The sequence below is a fragment of the Microtus ochrogaster genome, unplaced genomic scaffold (genome assembly GCF_000317375.1).
Source record: "Microtus ochrogaster isolate Prairie Vole_2 unplaced genomic scaffold, MicOch1.0 UNK3, whole genome shotgun sequence".
In the NCBI taxonomy this organism is placed as follows: Eukaryota; Metazoa; Chordata; class Mammalia; order Rodentia; family Cricetidae; genus Microtus; species Microtus ochrogaster.
In genome coordinates, this window is record NW_004949101.1 from 5,695,535 (window position 1) to 5,714,776 (window position 19,242).

A 19,242-nucleotide genomic window follows, 5' to 3' on the forward strand; every position below is an offset into this window, starting at 1 on the left:
CTATCTCTATCTATCTATCTATCTATCTATCTATCTATCTATCTATCTATCTATCTATCTATCTATCTATCTATCTATCTATCTATCTTTAAAATATAATCCACTGTGTCCAGTTTGTACTCCCTCTATACTCATGGTTGTAGGATCACTGGAACATGATCTACCTACCAGGGGCTACACCATTAAAGAAAGTAGACATTCAGCCATCAACTGTTGGTAGTTCCTAAAGAACCCTTTGTCCTCCTGGCTGGGATGTTGATGGGCTTAATCTTATACAGGTCTTAACAGCTAGCTATAGCTGTGTGAGTGCAGTGGTCTGGTCCGGTCCTGTCTAGAAGACATTGTTTCACCCAACCTTTGGCTCTTGAAATCTTTCTGTGCTTTTTCTGTACTGGCCACTGAATCTTCTGGGGAGGGCATGTGGTATAGACATCCCATTTGGGGCTGAGTACTCCATAAATACCTTTTCTCTGTGTGTTGTTGATCAGTTGTGAGTTCTTGTGTTAACCACCATTCACTGAACAAAGAAACTCCTCTGAAGATATCTGAGAACCAAACTAATCTGTGGATATAAAAATATAAATTTAGAAGATAGTTTGATAGTGTGTACATTTAACAAAAGTGATAGTAGTAGGTTTTACCCCTAGGGTCTGTGAGCACACCAACTTGGGGTTCATGTCCAGCTTTACTATACCAGCTATGCATTTCCTTCTGTGGAATGGCCTTAAATTCTATCAGTGGTTGGTCACCTCCATAATATTTGTGTCACTATTGCACCTATGGGAAATGCTCATTTTTAATATACTGTTGTTTTCATTGTTTTTTAAAACAATTTGTTTTAAAAAAGAAGTCAATTATTAAAAAGTACACTGTTCATTGAAGCTATTTAGCATTATGTCTAAGATATAGGGTTCCGGGAACATATGAATGGTTTGTGGGTTTAATTTAAACTCAGAGGATGGAACATCTGTAATAGCCTCAATATATCTTAGGAGAGTTCTCATTCAGAAAAGAGGGGGAAATTATTTCTTGATGGATTATTAGGGAAGCTTCATGGAAGTGGAGACACCTGACTTGAAGTTTTCAGGAGGCTCCAGAGGGCACTGCTTTTGCCAGAATCAGTGTCCAGCACCTTTGAAGTTGTGTAACGTCCAGCTTTGGGGGGGCCATCATAGAGGACATAGTCAAATAAGCAGACAGAGTCTGATTGGGCATTGTGTTCATGTAAGATAATTATATTAGTAAAGACTAGCTGATGGTTATAATAAAGATCCTGGACTTCTCATGCTGTATTTATTTATTTTATTCATTCTTTAGGGAGACTAATAGGAATTAAATGTTGATTAGTGTATATGTGCTGCAAACATTAATCATTTTATGTTTTTTTAGTCACAGATTTTGTCTCCTAATTTGGATTGCTTGTTAAATGACATTACACTTTATGTTATTGTTATTACCACCTCATTTTCTTCTTATTATTGTCAAAATTGTCTTTGTAGATACCAGAAGGAGGCACTGGGGACTCAGGCAGAGAACGGACCAAGACCTTCACTTATGACTTCTCTTTTTACTCTGCTGACACCAAGAGTCCAGATTATGTTTCACAAGAAATGGTACAGTGTGACAATCTCAAAATCTTGTTTGTTTGTTTGTTTGTTTTTAATTCAGGAAAAACAGTCTTGCCCTAAAGCACTTAAAAGAAATTTACTACTTTTTTGCCAAATTTAATTTTTATAAAATTAGCATTTGGTAACTCAGCTTTTTTTTCTTTTTTTTGTGTGTATATGTCATTTTTTATTATTATTGCAATTATTGAGCTATACATTTTTATTTTCTCTCCTCCCTTTCTCTCCCCTCCTCTTCAACCTTCTCCCATGGTCCCCGTGCTTCCAATTTACTCAGGAGATCATGTCTTTTTCTACTTCCCATGTAGATTAGATTCATGTATGTCTCTCTTAGGGTCCTCATTGTTGTTTAGGTTCTAGGGGGTTATGAATTGTAAGCTGGTTTTCTTTGCTTTATGTCTAAAAACCAGTTATGAGTGAGTACATATAATATTTGTTTTTCTGGGTCTGGGTTACCTCACTTAATATGATGTTTTCTAGATTCATCCATTTGCCCACAAATTTCAAGATGTCATTATTTTTTTTTTTCTGCTGTGTAGTTCTCTATTGTGTAAATGTACCACATTTTCCTTATCCGTTCTTTAGTCAAGGGGCATTTAGGTTGCTTCCAGGTTCTGGCTATAACAAACAATGCTGCTATAAACATAGTTGAGCACATGTCCTTGTGATACAATTGAGCATCCTTTAGGTATATATACCCAAAAGTGGTATTGCTGAATTTTGAGGAAGGTTGTTTCCTAATTTTTTGAGAAATTGCCATACTGATAACAGAAGAGGCTGTATCAGCTTGTATTCTCACCAGAAATGGAAGAGTGTTCCCTTTACCCCACATTGTCTCCAGCATAAGTTGTCATCAGTGGTTTTGATCTTGGCCATTCTTACAGGTGTAAGATGGAATCTCAGCGTTGTTTCGATTTGCATTTCTCTGATGGCTAAGGATGTTGTAACTCAGCTTTTTAATTATCAATGGAAATGTTTATATAATTTGGATAATCCAATCTTCTAAAATTTTTTTTTGTTTTACCATAACAAATCATAGCTGGAATGGTTTCAGAACTGTAACATTGATCTTATTGTGAGAGATTCAGATGCAACATTTGATGTTGGGAATGTGACATTTGTATACTTAAGTCTTTCAAATAAACCCCTTAGCCTTGAGTCCAGGGGTCAGAGCATAGGAGATAAATATCAAACCAAAGCCACATTTTATCTGTTTTTGTGGATCGTTACAAGCGATAGAAAGAATTCTAGAAGGAGTGCTTCTTCAGAATGTACAACTGAGACTCATTCTAGTATTTGCTCAAGAAACAAATAGAGATGTTGTTCACACAGGTGAGAACAAGGTACTCTCAGATGAACTTCAAGACACTGATTGTGATATTTCATTAGAGCAGAAACACAAACATATACTCCTGGGTGGGCAAAAGCAGGACATTGGAGCAGAGCTGAGGGCACACTAACACAGGTGGAAGAACATGGGCTTCAATGCTAATTGAAGTACAGCATTGGACTTCATCACTGGGCCTTTCCCTGTCTTCTCAGTGCTCCCTTACATATCATAGGTACTTATTTCAGCTCTTCTTATGCCAACGTGGATGTTCTTGACCTTGGTTGTAGTCCTGAAAACTAGAGCATGAAAACACTAGTGTGGTTTTGCATCAGAGTTAGTGGTATTGCCTGGTTACGTGTAAGAATGTAAAATCTCAAGATCACCACTACCACCAACCCACCTGCATGTTGAGATTAGATGTGAGCCACCACACCCAACTCAGAATCATCTGTCTATCTATCTATCTATCTATCTATCTATCTATCTATCTATCTATCTATCTATCTATCCATCCATCCATATATGTAATATAATCATCTGTACATATATGGATACATGTATATGTATGTATATGAAGATAGATTATTCTCTCTATATGGATATTTATCTATATGTATATATATATGGATAGATGATTGTGTCTGTGTATGTATGTATGTATGTATGTATCTATCTATCTATCTATCTATCTATCATCTATCTATATCTTTTGGGGAAGATCTGCAGTGTTTTGCATGTACTTTTACATTCAAGAATGTATCTGGTTTAGAAGTGGTTTGTGGAGGAGAGCCCAACCTTTAGAGGCAATGCAGTTGTTGAGGTTGGAGACCTGCAGTGATTGTATCCAGAAGCAGTGGATTCACGCATCAGTAATGGGGAAGGGACAATTAAACCATAGAAAAAGGAGTTGAAGAGAAACTGATATTTGGGTTTGTCTTGAGTCAGACATGCTTAATATTCTATTGTGTTAAAGCCTCCAAAAAACCAAATAAGGTGAATTTTGACTCCAGTTTTCTTTATCAGGACGTTCAGTGAACTTTAGCAATTTATTCAAGTTGGTAAGCAGATTGCCACTCAATAGGGTGAGAGCTGCGCGTGGTGAGGGGAGGCGGGGTTACCTGGAGAGTTTTTGTGTGGGAGAAAAGGAATTATTTCTGCTCGAGGTGGGGAGAGAGGACAGGTGATGAGTGAGAGAGTGAGGATGACTTTGGGTTCAGGGTGGCGGGTCTGTCTACACTGACAGTCAGGAGTCTGGCCTAGAAGACTGTGGTTGTGGGACCCAGATTGATGCTCTGTTGCACATATGGGAATTAAGTGACAGGAACTAGAATTTTAAGGGGAAAACCAATTTATTGTAGTGATTTCCAGAATGTCTTCAAACATAGGGTGAATGAAAAGCCTTGAAAGATCTACATTTTTAACCTATTTAATGAACAATTGGATGTCGTTGTTTTACTTGAATTTGAATTTTTTGAGAACAGTGGACTACACAGAGGGATGGAGAGCATTGCGTGACCACAGGACCTGGCTGGGAAATGTTTACTTTGAAAATGGTTAATTTGTGGGAGCAGGTGGTAACTTTCTGGGCTGTACAGTGATCAGGGTGAGGGATGTAAAAAACAAATGTATCTCTTCTCCCTGGAGGCTAAAATTCTATGTCCAGAGTTTAAAGAGAGATCTAGATTGTGTTAAACTTTCTGCCCACAAGGAAAATGCCATGCTTCATTTCTTCTTTGTGCTACAGGAACTCTTACAGAGAGTAACCTGGGATTGTTCTGTGGAATTTCCAAACTACATACTACTAAGCCATGCTAATAAGCCATCATAGATGCAGGAAAAGCAGCTAGTTATCTGTAAAATAGAAAGCTATTCCCTCTCACTCCTCATTTTAGCACTCATGTGAAGATTTCAGCGTTGTCTACACAGCTCTTGAGGCTGCTGGTGAGGGGTGAGGTAAGCAGAGTGGTCATGAAGCCAGCACAGTGCTCGCTCTGTCTTTCCTCTTATGCTTTAGTCAGTTAAGTTTAAAAGTATATTGAGAAAATATATCATGTCCACGAATATAAAGTTTCCTTTGAGTCTAAAAACAAGCCATCATTTTAGAATTAGGAAAAAAAATCAATGAGCAATTTAAACCCACAGTCTTGTAAATTAAAGACCATTAAATACGGTCTTAATTTTCTTAATGGTTCTTCAAAACTCCAACGGGAGGCTTTGATCTTTCTCATACCCCTTACTTTTTAATTCACCCTGGAGAAACTTGAAACCATTAATCTCCCAGTTGCCAGGCTTGCTAGTCATGTCTTTGTTTCAGCAGTGCCCTCCTGTGGCTGGTTCCCCACTATCAAGGCCCTGGGAGAGCTTGGGTCACCTTTGAAAGGAGCTTAAAACATTTCCACACATAGCAAGGCAGATTGGGGTAACTGGGCTAGTGAGGGTTTGGTGCTAATAGATTCATCGGCCTCTTGATATGGTACCAGATGTCAAATCAGTGGGTGGTGGGAGTGTGCCAGGGGAGCCTCTGGAGAAGACCACAGTGCCTGTTTCTGTATTCCTGTCTGTCTATGATGGGTGGGTTGGTTGGTGCTGAGGCTGAGCTAGACCTGGTGTCATCTGCAGACCAACCTGCTCTCTATCTGTCCTACCATTGCACCTACTGGGGTTCATGAGTCTGTCAGAAAGCCACCCACTTGTAAACAGAGTAATAACATAGGAGTGTCCTTGGTTTGGTTCAAGGCCTCTGGTTTCTGGTACACCATCATCACTGGATCTTCACCTGAACTCCCCTGGGATAACTTGCTGCCACCCTTGTGTTTATCATTCCACAGGACCAGTCCCTTCACAAGCTCCAGCAGGTCCTAGATGGGGTAGATGTTAGGGTGGGCCAACCCGAGGCCTGGTTGTGGTACTGGGTGGTAGCTGAGGTGGTCAGTCGTGGCCACTGGGGCATCCACCTCAGGCAAGGGGGTGGAGCCAGCTTCCCTACTGCCAAATCAGCAGGCTAGATTATCCCTGGTCTGTGGTGAGGGGTGGGGCCATCTCTCCCAAGGGTAGAGATCAGTTGTCCCATGGAGCTCTGGGTCAGCTTTCCCAGGGCCAGCAAAAGACGGGGCCAGGTTGTGGAGACATTTGAGTTTGGTTTAACTGTTTTCTGTGATTTATTTGTATAAGTTATGAGAAATGCCCCTTTCCTATTTTCTAAATTGTCTGTGGAAAACTTTCTGTTTTTGCTCCAATCTGAGAGAATTAGAAAAATAGAATTTTTACTTGTAGTTCATATGTATTAGTGAAAGGAGACCCCAGCCCGTGATCTAGATCCCTGAGTCTCCCTGGGGTTCTAGCTTCACAGAAGTTTGGGGATATATCCTTCCAGCTAGCACCAGGGTCTCGTGAATTTAGAGGATGTGGCCATGGCCCTGTAATGAGGTGCAGCCTCAGGTCTGCCACTCACTGGACAGGGTCTGATCTGACCTTCTCCGCCAGCTTCCTCATCTGTGGGGTTGTGAGCATTGTCCCCGTTGAATTACTACATGAACCTCTAACAGTGCTCAGGAAATGTGAACTGCTGTCAAGGCTGTGTATTTAATAAGTCCATAGACTCTGACGATACAATAAAAAATAACAGTGTCTAAAGCTGAAATGGGTAAAAATGAACTGAGAATAGGTGGCTGTAGTCATCTGTGGAAGAACTTCAGTTGGAATTATAGTTAGCAAAGTTTTACTGATGTATCTGAAGGAATTGTGAACAGGATGGAGGGAGAAAGCCCGAGTCCATTTAGCTGTATGTGTGTGGCAGCTGAACTGTCCGCAGACTTTGCTGTGATCAGGGATACAATATTCACTTGAGAAGTTTGTAGTGTACTGATTCCTGGGTTCACACAGAGTCATATTTCACTGGACGGTGTTGCTGGCCTGGCCACTGGGACTCTTGAGAGCTCTCCAGGTAATCTCATGGCCACCATAGCCTAGGGTTTACTGCCCTGTGTAGTTTGGGGGAAAGAGCTTTCTGGATCTCCTGGTTTTGACTCAGAGGGCTCAGCGCTGTGGGAGTCCCCATCTTGTACTGTGGTCATCCCACTTGCTCACTTCCCCCATCTCTGGCATCTCTAGCTGCCAGAATGCCCTTCCTTTTTGTAGCAGAGATGTTTGAGGGAGCCTTGGTGTGCTGGACTTAGAGGACATTGAGATATCACCAAATTTTAATCTGTCTCATTTACATTAGCTGTGCTCCTGGGGCATTTGTGCTTCATCCTCTATCCCCCAAACAGCAGTTAAGTGGGGTCTGGGACAGAAACCCAGGTTGTGGATGTGCCCTACTTGCTTCCCCTCCATGTCTACAAGTATTCGAACAAGTATCTAAACAGAAAACACTCCAGGACCTAGTAATGAGAGAGCCCTGCCATTCACCACCCTGCCCCCAGCGCTCTGCCACCCCAGGTCTCCTCCAGACTCATCTTGAGGAACAAACACTGGCCATGAGATAGGATGACTTTGATTTGGCAGGATTCAGACAATAATTTCTGGCTACTGTGACTTTTAGGTTTTGAATATTAATTTCTGGAGGCTCGGATAAGATGAATAGCTTGACACAATATGCAGTTCTGAATTTTAATATCTCTGGTTAAAATCTTTGCTTCTAGACACAATTGCCACTTGGCCTTGCTTACATTTATATTTCAGAAATCATTTGCTAGCGTAAGTAGGAAAAAGGACGGTCTTGCTTTTTGCTTGCTTGGAGAGTTTACTTTTGATTAAAAACTGGGGTGCATACATATTCTGTTGTTACAGCTCGGCAGTGATTTATTTTTATGCTGTAATCTCTAAAGATGAAAGTAACATTCAAGAATATTGTCAACACTGCAGGGACTTTTATTAAAATCCACAGTACTTGCATTCTTTGTGTTAATATATCTGCATATATATTTTTTTCTTTTAGGTTTTCAAAACTCTGGGCACAGATGTCGTGAAATCTGCCTTTGAAGGTTATAATGCTTGTGTCTTTGCATATGGGCAAACTGGATCCGGAAAGTCCTACACTATGATGGGAAATTCTGTATGTTGTTTAGTTGTTTATGTGCTGTGTGGGAAGGAAATTTCTTGTTATCTTTCTCTGGAGTGATAAAATTATCTCTTATCTACTAGGTCTGCACCAACTCTTGCTGTTCTTATCTTCCTTTAGTAATAAGATAAAACTCAGTATTAAGTTGAAGTAAATTTCCTTGGAGAGATTTGAAATTAGAAATAGTTTTACGTTATAAGCAAGAATAATGGGTGCAAGTCCCAGTTCGTTTCTCCTTTTAAAGGCCTTATAATCTTATCAAGAAAGTAATTTATTCTTTTTTTCTGCCAGCATAACAGTTTGAATAAAATTACCAAAATCTGTTCTTTTTAAAATTATTCATAACGTTTTCCCTAAGAATAGTGTAAAAAGGAAAATCTAATTTTTGATGGAAAGGTGTTACTTAAGTCCAGAAAATGCACGAGGAGTTGGTGTTGCAGAGCCCTCACAGCTTACATGTTATAAACACAGCTTAGTCACTAATCCATGGAAACGAACAGCCACTGTGTTGTATTTGCCCCGGAACGTGGAGAAGTGACATGTAGATACAGTGAATTTGGACATCATGGCCTGCACTTGTAATCCCAGCTTCTTGGGAGGCTAATGTAGGATGATTGCAGACTTCAGACCAGCCCGAAGAGTTTAGGAACTGGGAATACAGCTTCATAGCTCAGGAGTAGAACTCTAACAACACACCAAACAAAGAAACAAAAAAAGCAAAAGCAACCCACAAAAAAGTACTTAAGACTTATACAGTGATACATATTTATTTACTTTTTCCTGCGGCAGCAAAAACTCTGCTCAAAATGGCCAAACCTGTGGCGTATTCTAAATGTAGACACTGTGAGTGGCTTTAGGGCCCCTTGCCAGCAGGCACAGTGGTATCTTCAGTGCTCAAGAGTTGGTGGTCATGAAAGCATGGTATTGGAGGGGAACGGATCTCTAGGACATCATTTCAGTGACTGGAACCCGGCTTCTCAAATACAGACTGTGTTTACATGGGAAATGCGGCAGTTAGCTGTATGCCGTGCTGGAAGGCAGGAAGGACAAGTGGGGGAGAGCACACCTCAAATCTCCCGTTTCACTTTAGTCACCATTTTTCTCTTCTTGGTTTCCTGCTGAACTTTAGGGAAAAAACTCTAAAAATGAAATTTGCATGTCAGTTTTCCACTAGCTACTTTATATAAGACTTTACAGAGCACTCCTAAGTGGCAGGTGCTTTTTCTCTGCCCTTGTAGTTAGTACAGCCTCAGTATTCTACTTATGTATTATAAAGTAATAATGAGAATTTGTGGTGGAGGTATCAGTTTTCCCTGGTAGCAGCTTGTACCCATGGAATGGTAGGTACAAAGAGAAAAATACCTGAAAGCAGGGCCCATGGTAGTTCTTAAATTCTTTGAGGGGGGTTGAGTGGAGGTAGGAAAGGACTGCCCAAGAATGCATGGGTGCTCTGAGGTCTGGGTTTCTTAGGGAGAGCATTTTGCCGGATACACAGTGTCTTGGTTTGGGTACTGTTACTATGATGAAACAGCATGGCCAAAAGCAGGTTGAGTGGGGGCAGGGTTTATTGGGATTACACTTCCACATTGCCAGAAGCCAGGACAGGAACTCAAGCAGGGCAGGAAACTGGAGGCAGGAGCTGATGAAGAGGCCATGGAGGAATGCTGCTTACTGGTTTGCTTCCCATGGATTGTTCAGCCTGATTTCTTACAGGCCTAGGACCACCAGCCCAGGGTTGGCCCCACCCACAATGGACTGGGCCCTCCCCCATCACTAATTAAGAAAATACCCTTGTCTGCTTAGAGCCTGATCTTCTGGAGGCGTTTTCTTAATTGATGCTCCCTCCTCTCAGAACTAGCCAGCCCACAGAGTGTTGCTTGCAGCCTTGCTCATGCGTACTGAACTATGATTATATACCCACATTGCTTGGTGATATGGTGGATTTGCTCTTCCTAAGAGGAACCATGCAGGGATTGGTTCTACCAAAGGAAGCCCGTCTTCCATAGTTTAACATTCTCCTGCCACCTACATTTTAAGATGCCTATCTGGAGGATTCTGTAAAGTTTTTTTTTTTTTTTTTTTGGTATGTATTATCCCTGCTTTGTTACTTAACCAGATATTTTTAAGATTTATTCTATATTATAAACTATATTCTTTGGTAGAGAACAAGTCTCCTTATCCTTCAAACCAGTGTTAGCTGGTTTAACATCAAATAAACATGTATTCTCCCAGTCATAGCAGTTAGAAATTAGAAGACATTATCCTTTCATTTCAAAGTAAGAAGCAGTCCTATAGGGGCTCTTGTGGAAGGTTTGGGCTTGGCACCCAGGCCGCTAGAGTCCATGTCTAGTTTGCATGATGGTTGTGACACCCTCCGTCTCCATTTCAGGGCGATTCTGGTTTAATACCTCGGATCTGTGAAGCGCTCTTCAGTCGGATCAGTGAAACCACCAGATGGGATGAAGCCTCTTTCAGGACGGAAGTCAGGTAGGGCCTCGACCTGAGGTATAAAGTTTGGAGGGCCCCAGGCTGCTTGTCTTGTGCAGAGGTCTTGGAGAGGGAAGGGTGAGGCTGCAGACTACTGAGGAATAGCCGGCCCCCTCCTCACCTGAACCTAATGTTAGTTAGGAGTAGAACTAAGACCACTTGGGCATGATTTGCGTGTGAAGTAGCATTGCTTGATGGAAGCTTTGGCATTTATTCTGTTTATCTCAAGTGGAGTGAGCCCTTGACTTTCGTGAGCACATGCAATCGTCTTACTCTTGACTAAGCCATATCTGTGTTCCTCACCGTGTCACCTTCATGTCAGTCAGGGTCACAGAGTACCTTTCCCTTTCTGTTGCTGAGTCTCTCCCGGGTCCACCTGTAGTGCTAAGAGCCACTGGGACTCTGGACAAGTTATTGAAAGTCTCCCAGACCTCTCTTGTCATATCTGTAAAGTGGGGTGATGAAGTACCCACCTTTGGGCCATTACAAGGACTCAGTGACATGCTTCTTGTAAAGCACATAGCAAAGGCCTATGTGGCTGCTGTTGCCATGCATGTTCTGCTTGTTATTAATAATGTCTTAAAAACATTGTTTTTCTAAAATTTGTTCTATTTAAAATTTTTAGCTATTTAGAAATTTACAACGAACGCGTGAGAGACCTACTTAGGCGGAAGTCATCTAAAACCTTCAATTTAAGAGTCCGTGAGCATCCCAAAGAAGGGCCTTACGTTGAGGGTAAGAAGGAAGTTCCTTGTCTTCAAACACTCCCCTGCTCTCCCTTGGGAGGCTGTAGAAATGAAAAGTACAAAACTGTGGTGATGGTAAGAATTTAAACAGTTGTTTACTTTTGGAATTTTATTAGTGTAAAGGTGACAGAAGCTGCCACTTTATACCATTCATTCTGTGAATCCATACAGAAGCTGCCACTTTATACCATTCGTTCTGTGAATCCATACTTCACTAGGTTATTTTGTGAGACCTATGCATCATTTCCTTTGGCTTAAAAAACTGTCTGGAAATTAGTTTTCCCATCCACACCCACCGCCGTACCCTGGAAATCTGTGTGTCTCAGTGGGGATGCATTTTACTACGATAGGTACTTTCCCTAACCTTATGGTGGTGGGTGGAAGAAGGTAGTCTCAGGCCTTTTGTTTGTCAGAAGAGTTCTCATAGATGGTCTGTCTTGGTTCTTGGCGTCTGTGTTATGATAGGATAACTATGGTGGACTGGGTACCTACCTCTACAGTGTTAGGCAGGGTCTGGCAGACAGTGAATGAAATCACCCTTTAGATTCAAATAAGAACCATATTTCACTGAGTATAGTACAAGGGCACTGCGGGCTGAGAGATAGCTAGAGAAGCACATGGATGTGCTGTGGAGGTTGCCATTTAGAAGTATTTTTATGGTTTGGATGAGTTTCTCTGTGTGCAATTTCTTAGCATGTAATTTATGCTATATGAAAGAATTCAGTTCATCCTGGGTTAAGTGCAGGTCTGGAAGGTTAGCATGAACCTCTGTGCATATAGCTTTCAGTATGTGCAATTAATAGCCATGCAAACAAAGGTCATGCAGTAGCCAGGCAAACCAGGGTCATGTAATAGCTGTGCAAACCTGCGCCATGCAGTAGCCGTGCAAACCAGGGTCATGCACTAGCCATGCAAACCAGGGCCGTGCAATAGCCAAGCAAACCAGGGTCATGTAGTTAAGGTCAGTCTTGGTTAAAGGATCTGGGCACCATCTCTGGGATGCAGTTCTGTGGTGTTAAGTTACGGCTTTCTGATGTGAGTACTTTGGGGTTCCTGGGCCATGATTGTAAAAAATCATTAATGTTCTGGTCTCTTCCTAGTGGCCCTTTCCCCAACACTAACTGAGGCACAGCCAGTCATGGAGGGTGTTGCATTTAATGTGTAGAGAACTGGCCCTTGCCAGGCTGGCTGTGACAGTTAATCTTTTTGTCAACTCTATGGGATTTTTGAATTACCATGGAAACAAATCTCTGGGCATGTTTGTGAGGAATTATCTAGATTTCTTTAGTTGAGATAGGATAGCTTCACCCTAATGTGGGTAGCACCAGTCCATGTTTTAGGGACCCAGGCTGAATAAAGCTGAACACAAGCATTCATGGTTCTCAGCTTCCTGATTATGGACATAATATGACTAGTGACTAGGTGCTTCCTAGTTCTGCTGTTATGCCCTCGCCACTGTGGTTGACATGTGTGTCTCCCCTTTCACTGTGAGCCAAGATAATCCTTTCCTCCATTAAGTCATGTTGCCAGGTATTTTTGATCACAGCAGTGAGAGGAGTAATGAATACACAAGGTTTCAGGTCATGCATGTTAGGAGGCTAGTTTTGCTCTCCCTAAGGGAGCTGTGTAACTGCTGGGGGAGTAACCTAATTGCTAATGGAATCATGATTTCTTATGGTATCATCCATGAAGCATGTTTCCTTGCTGTGGCTAGGGACTTTCCAGCAGTAGAGTGGGGAAAGCTATCTTTACTAGCAGAAGTCTGTGGAGCGGCTGCTGATTGGTTGTCCCTGCGTTGTGATCTTTCCAAGAACTGCTTGCTCAGTTCCAGTAAACTGAAATTGAGACATGGTCTCTGGCAGGGCTACTAGGAGCCTGGTCTGACTCCCTGGCCCTCTCACATAGGTTTGAAGATATACTTCTTTCGCGCCCCCCCTTTTTTAACCTTGAGGTCCTCAGTTTGCCAATAGTACCCCATCTGTATTTTAAGTTTCCATTTGCATTTAAGCTTTATTTTCCTAGAGAAAGGTGTGCAGCTGTGTGTGTGTGTGTGTGTGTGTGTGTGTGTGTGTGTGTGTTGGGGGTATTAGAGAATACCTGTTGCTTTCAGTCTAACATGAGCTTTATACTTTTCCTTGAACTATTATAGCAGATGTTAAAACATATAAAACTGATAGATGAAGAAACAGAATAAACAGGGTAAAAATATCTGGATCTCTTGATCTCTATACTTATGATTCTTATACATTTTTAAATAATGTATTATTCAAACTTTGGGGAGTATGGATTATAAATTATCTGAAAAGAAAAATAAAGTGTCATTACTCAACTTTTATACCAAAACATTTGAAAAATAAGTTGAGGATTTACATGTGAAACACTAAATAATGACATGATCACAAGTTACTGTGTTTTTTTTCTCCAGAATGTTAGAGAAAGGCTTTTTCAAAATATGATCTAGAAGCCATAGAAGGGTAATTTTTTTTTCCAATGATGCTAGGAATGAGATCCAGGGTCTCCCTTGATTGTGCCCGGCCAATGCTCTGTGGATATACCACCACCCTGAGGTATGGGTGAATTTTAGGTGGGAAGAGCGTGGCTCAGCTTCCTTCACCATAATAGAAAAGCAGAAAGACCCCCGACAGGTGATGCTTGTCACATCTCTGGGTGGATAGAGAGGGTGCTGGGAAGGGGACGGGGGCCAAGCTTGCTTCATATCCTCTCTGCTGCTGCTGCAGCCAACTGCCCTCTGTGGAGGAGAGCTTTGCAGCATTTGTCAGCTTTCCAATGTCCTTGGATTTAGCCTTCAAGAATTTATTTTGAAGCCACATTCTCATGCATTTGAAAAGACCAATGCACAAAATATTTTAGCAGCCTTTGTATTTGTAGTCTCAAGAGGTGGTTGGTTAAACTGGTTGTGGTTCAGAGATACAACCATTTCAATGCAGCCTTAAAAACGAACACCAGATCATCTTAACGGTTACAGAGCATCCTGAGATGGACTTAGGGAAAGGTATGAAACTCAACAATGTTCACCATACACTACTCCAAAATCATATGCTGGTGCGTGGGGATGACCTAAGGACCTCCTGTGTCCCACCCCAGATGCTACCGCGTGCACAGAGAGGGAGGAAAGGCGACTTTATTTATGTGTAACTGTCTTAGTGTATATGGATTGTCCCGAATGGTGTGGGGAAACTGGTTAAATGATTACCTGGCAGAAAGGAGGGAAAGAGTTTGCTATAGGGAAAAAGCAGAGGAGCCCTAGATAGTGAAACTTTTAACTCTCTGAGCTACCTTCCCCTTAAGAAAAAAGAGACAGCCAAAAGTTTGAGAGTTTAAAAACTTTTAGTTTTTGTACAAGGGTGCATGAGGCTGTTCCTGGGGGTGGAGCTTTTACGTTCTTTTTCCTTGTGCCATGACTGCTTCTAAGAGGTTCCTGTTAATAGCCGACTCTATTGTAGACAGTCTGTGGAATGCAGGGCAGTGGGCACTCAGATTGGGTTGCTGAGGCCCACCGAGGCCAAGCAACTTGTCCAGCTCCCAGTCTGCATTAGAGACTCCACAACACCAGCTCCTAACCAGGTCGGCAGACGTGTACTCATGTATGATTCTCAGAGGGAAGTTGGTTTCTTTTACTACATAACAAAAGGATTCTCTCAAGCTTTTCTTGTTTCCTTCTAGATTTATCCCAGCATTTAGTCCAGAACTACAGTGATGTGGAAGAACTTATGGACGCAGGGAATATCAACCGTACCACTGCAGCGACGGGGATGAATGACGTCAGTAGTAGGTCTCACGCCATCTTCACCATCAAGTTCACTCAGGTAAGGGCAGCCATGGGGCAGAGGCTCCATCCCTCAGGTCTTTGCTTGCTGATTAGCACCAGCTGAGCACTGATCATTGTTGAACCAGGGCAGCAGCAAAGGTGACTGTCACTTCCTTGTTAATTAGAGGCGAGCATGTGCTGTGTGCATTCACAGTGATTTAAAAGTCCTGATGTATATAGCCTGAGAGATATTTAGCAGGCTTTCACCTTGTTCTAGCATAAGAAAAACTTGCTCTGTGCCTAATTAAGCAAAAGTTTTCATTGTTATAAGCACAGTGGGAGATAATGGATTTTGAGGCAGAGCAGCTGGAGGCCAAGGTGAGAAACAGGCGCAGTACATTATCACGCTATGGGCTCTGGTGATGCTGATTATGATTAGAATAGTATAGAAGACAGCGAGCACTCAGAGGCACTAATAAGAATCCATTATGATTGGGTGGTGGACAGTGTCCTGAAGGTGGCTGGGAGTGGCTGAGGGGGAAGTAGTCTGTTACCAAAGCCCCACCCCCAGGTATGCACAGTTGCAAGTCTTCCTGGTTTCAGCAAGTGTTAGGGATTGGAGTTGTCTCTCCACATTGACATGGAACACAGTAGAGACCAGAGACAGCCAGGCAGCCCAAAGGGCAGGAAAATGAGTTGACTCTCCAAGGCGGATCAGAAGAACTCTGTCCTGCCGGGACTTAAGTTAGAGCCCCACTTTGTGTTGTAGCAGCTTACTGGCTTTTCTCCAGTTTTCTGATAGATGCTTAATCAGTATGTAGCTGACTGTAATTTCTAAAAGGTTTACATCTCTGTCAAAACCTATTTGTATTATGATTTGTTACATTTGGCTAAAAATATAAAACATAGGTTAAAGGTCATTGGAAATATGAAGTTCTGGTAGGATCCAGAGCAAGGGAACTTATGTTTTAGTATTCCCCATCTTTAAAGATGTGATGTGCTTTATTAAATGGTATCAAATGATATCCTACATAACTGTCTGTTAGTCATGTCTGAAGCGCCTTTGTGTCTGAAATGTTGGAACTTCCAGAAGAATAAAGCTAATTGTTTATTTAGTTTTTTTTTTTTCCAGTTCCTCTCAGGGATTGGCTTTATATTGTTTTGTGCTCCAATCCTGAGGGTCGTTGTCCAGTGATAGTGGTTTGCCAAATGGACTGGTTCTTCAGAAAGCACGAGAGTCCCAATGCGGGGCTTCTAATTTAACTTGGGCAGTTCTCATCTTCACTACGATAGCCAATAAAACAAGCAAATGAGCACCAAAAGTCTACCTGAGAGATCTCTGCTGGGAGAGCAAAGTGATGGGGATCTGGTCATGAAACACACTGAGCCCTTTGTCCTCTTCAGTGTCACCTGAATGTCTCTCTGCAGGCGAAATTCGACGCTGAAATGCCGTGTGAAACTGTGAGCAAGATCCACCTGGTTGATCTTGCTGGAAGTGAGCGTGCAGATGCCACCGGTGCCACTGGGGTCAGGCTCAAGGAAGGGGGCAATATAAACAAGTCCCTTGTGACTCTGGGAAATGTCATTTCTGCCTTAGGTAGGTTTGAGGTCACTTCCTGCCCTTTTTTGTTTCGGTTAGCTCAGAACATGCTTGCTGGATGTTTGTTATACGAACCCAGGCAGCTTGCTCAGGTCTTTTAGAAATAAATTAGAGAAAGCAGAGACTTTCGAATGATCTCCTATTTCTTTCTTCCCGGCAGCTGATTTATCTCAGGATGCAGCCAACCCTCTTCTGAAGAAGAAGCAAGTTTTTGTGCCTTACAGAGATTCTGTTTTGACTTGGCTCTTGAAAGACAGCCTTGGAGGAAACTCTAAAACCATCATGATTGCTAGTAAGAGTTTAAATTATATCCCTGAGCATCAGTATTAAGTGTAAATATTTAAGTTGAAAGTGTCTCATTAGGACGTTTCTTCCTGTCTTGAAAATCACCTATTGTAACACATCTGTAGTTTGGGCATCATGGAGGCTACAATGCCAGGCAGATATGCTCAGCTTTTCTTTGCTTAAAGTACAAGGCAGGCACTGTGAACTTCACTAGCTCATAGGAGACTCCTATATAGAGGCAACAAATAAACAACCCGAACTTTTGCTATTTAAAATGGTAGGTGCAGAATTGAAAATTGAAAGGAAAAACCAAGGAGTTAAACACAATGGGAATAGTAGTAAACTTTTATTTTTACACTTATCACTTTAAGTGAGAGAATAAGAATTGAAAAAATTACATAGAACAGGAGAATTGCTAAGGGGAACTCAGGGCTTGTTACCTCTCAGCCTTACTTCCCTCTGTCTCTTTCTCCTTTTCTCTTCTCTCTCCTCTGTACTCTTCACAGCCCTTGCCCTGCAGTCAATGGTGGCATTAAGGGAACACAGCCACATACTCACCTTAGTCTTAAAGGTTAGGTGGGGTGCAGTGTAGAAGGAACCAAAAGCTTCTAGAAAGAAGGAATTAAGTAGTCTACTGACTTTTGAAAAACTGCTGGGCTCTGGGCTTTTCCAGATGATAGATTTTTATCAGAAATGCAAAAGTATTTTAATTCTTGCTGAATAGAGAAGTGCAATCCTGAAATTTCATGTTACTGGCTGAGGAAAGCCCTTTCCTGTGTGGGATATCTCACCCCTATCTTGAAGTTGTTCAAGTGGCTGAGTATAGACGTGAGAGGAGCAAAACGACATTAACTTGGTATAGCCAACACCCTTTCCTAGAAACCTTAGATAATGTTTTAATATTCATTACTGTGGTGATGAATATTTAGTCTTTCCTGTGACCTGGGGTTGATCTGACTTTTAAATTACAAACCAACTTTGTGTTAAATGAAACATGGAGTGCTAGATGAATTATTTTCTGTATTCATTCTTCACAGCCATTTCACCTGCTGATGTCAATTATGGAGAAACCCTAAGTACCCTTCGCTATGCAAATAGAGCCAAAAACATCATCAACAAGCCTACCATTAATGAGGATGCCAACGTCAAGCTCATCCGTGAGCTGCGAGCCGAAATAGCCAGGCTGAAAACCCTGCTCGCTCAAGGGAATCAGGTGGAGTTTTCCTGAGATTTATAGATAATTTTCTTTGAGTAATGGCATCTATTTCTAGATCTTAATGAGACAATTATCTTGTGGTATTGATTTGAGAAAATAAGTGCTAAGTAAAGCTTCGGATGAGTTAGCCAGACTCTAGATCAGCTTCCTTTTGGCCTTTGCATTCCTAATGCATCCTGGGTGTAAGATTTTATCCATCAAGCCTTAAATGATTGACCATCTAATAGTTACCAATTATGGATGGATATTTAGCATGCAATAGGACTAGTAGCATAATCTCCATTAGTCAAAAGAAATTTAGATGCTTAGAGTAATATTTAAGATTCTTCTCATGCATTTTATGACTCTAAATGTATTTTAACTGAGGAGTCCTGGTCTCACTTTAGCCATGCTATAGGTGGTTGTGGTGACTCAGTGGTGCCTCTGAAAGCATGTCTGTGGCCTGGCTGTGCTGCTGTTTTCTAGGCCTTGCATGATTCTTGCAATGGCCTCACTTCAGGATCTTGTGAATCCCTGAGAAGCTGTGTCCTTCTGTTTCTCCCAGTCTGAGCATTTCCTACAGGCTTATGCTCTGTGAGGACTGTGTGAACTACGTTCCAGATGGCTCAGGTCCTACTGTGAAGAAAGGCCACCCTTGAAAGAAAGTCAGGGAAGTGGTTTTAAACTTTTGCTGGTAGAAATAAAATGAAGATGCATTTATTGATATCTTAAGTCTATTGTTAAACAACTCCATTTCTGTAAATGGGAAGTGCTCAGTGCTTTCCCTGTAAGGATATACGGCACGCCACACTCTTGATAGCCCATAAAAGGTTTGAACTGTACAAATATTGTTCAAATGAAACCTCAGTTTCCTGTGTCCTGAAGTCGGCCTGGTAGTCCTTTCTCACAAGATGGCAGAATGCAGTTTTGCAGGACTCCTTCACTGCACTTAAAAATACCTGCGTAGGCGGCGGCACGCAGTCGCGGCGGCACGCAGTCGCGGCGGCACGCAGTCGCGGCGGCACACAGTCGGCGGCAGTGGAGCAACACAGCGCTGCAATCGAAAATAGGCTCTGGGGGACCGGCGGCGACAGAAGCAAGCGGCGGGGACCGGCGTGGAGGCAGAGGCAAGCGGCGGAGACCAGA

The 19,242-nt window shown here is 42.1% G+C and overlaps 1 protein-coding gene across 3 annotated transcripts in view; it reads left to right on the plus strand.

The window, feature by feature from the left end:
• Positions 1-19,242, plus strand: part of Kif16b (kinesin family member 16B) — a 269,246-nt gene that overhangs the window by 37,542 nt on the left and 212,462 nt on the right. For all 3 annotated transcript variants that reach the window (XM_005365523.2, XM_005365524.2, XM_026788505.1), the window contains exons 3-10: positions 1,500-1,613; positions 7,892-8,008; positions 10,404-10,501; positions 11,127-11,236; positions 14,932-15,074; positions 16,445-16,613; positions 16,777-16,908; positions 17,939-18,114. In XM_005365523.2, the coding sequence (XP_005365580.1) occupies positions 1,500-1,613; positions 7,892-8,008; positions 10,404-10,501; positions 11,127-11,236; positions 14,932-15,074; positions 16,445-16,613; positions 16,777-16,908; positions 17,939-18,114 (1,059 nt within the window). The remainder of the gene's footprint in view (positions 1-1,499; positions 1,614-7,891; positions 8,009-10,403; positions 10,502-11,126; positions 11,237-14,931; positions 15,075-16,444; positions 16,614-16,776; positions 16,909-17,938; positions 18,115-19,242) is intronic.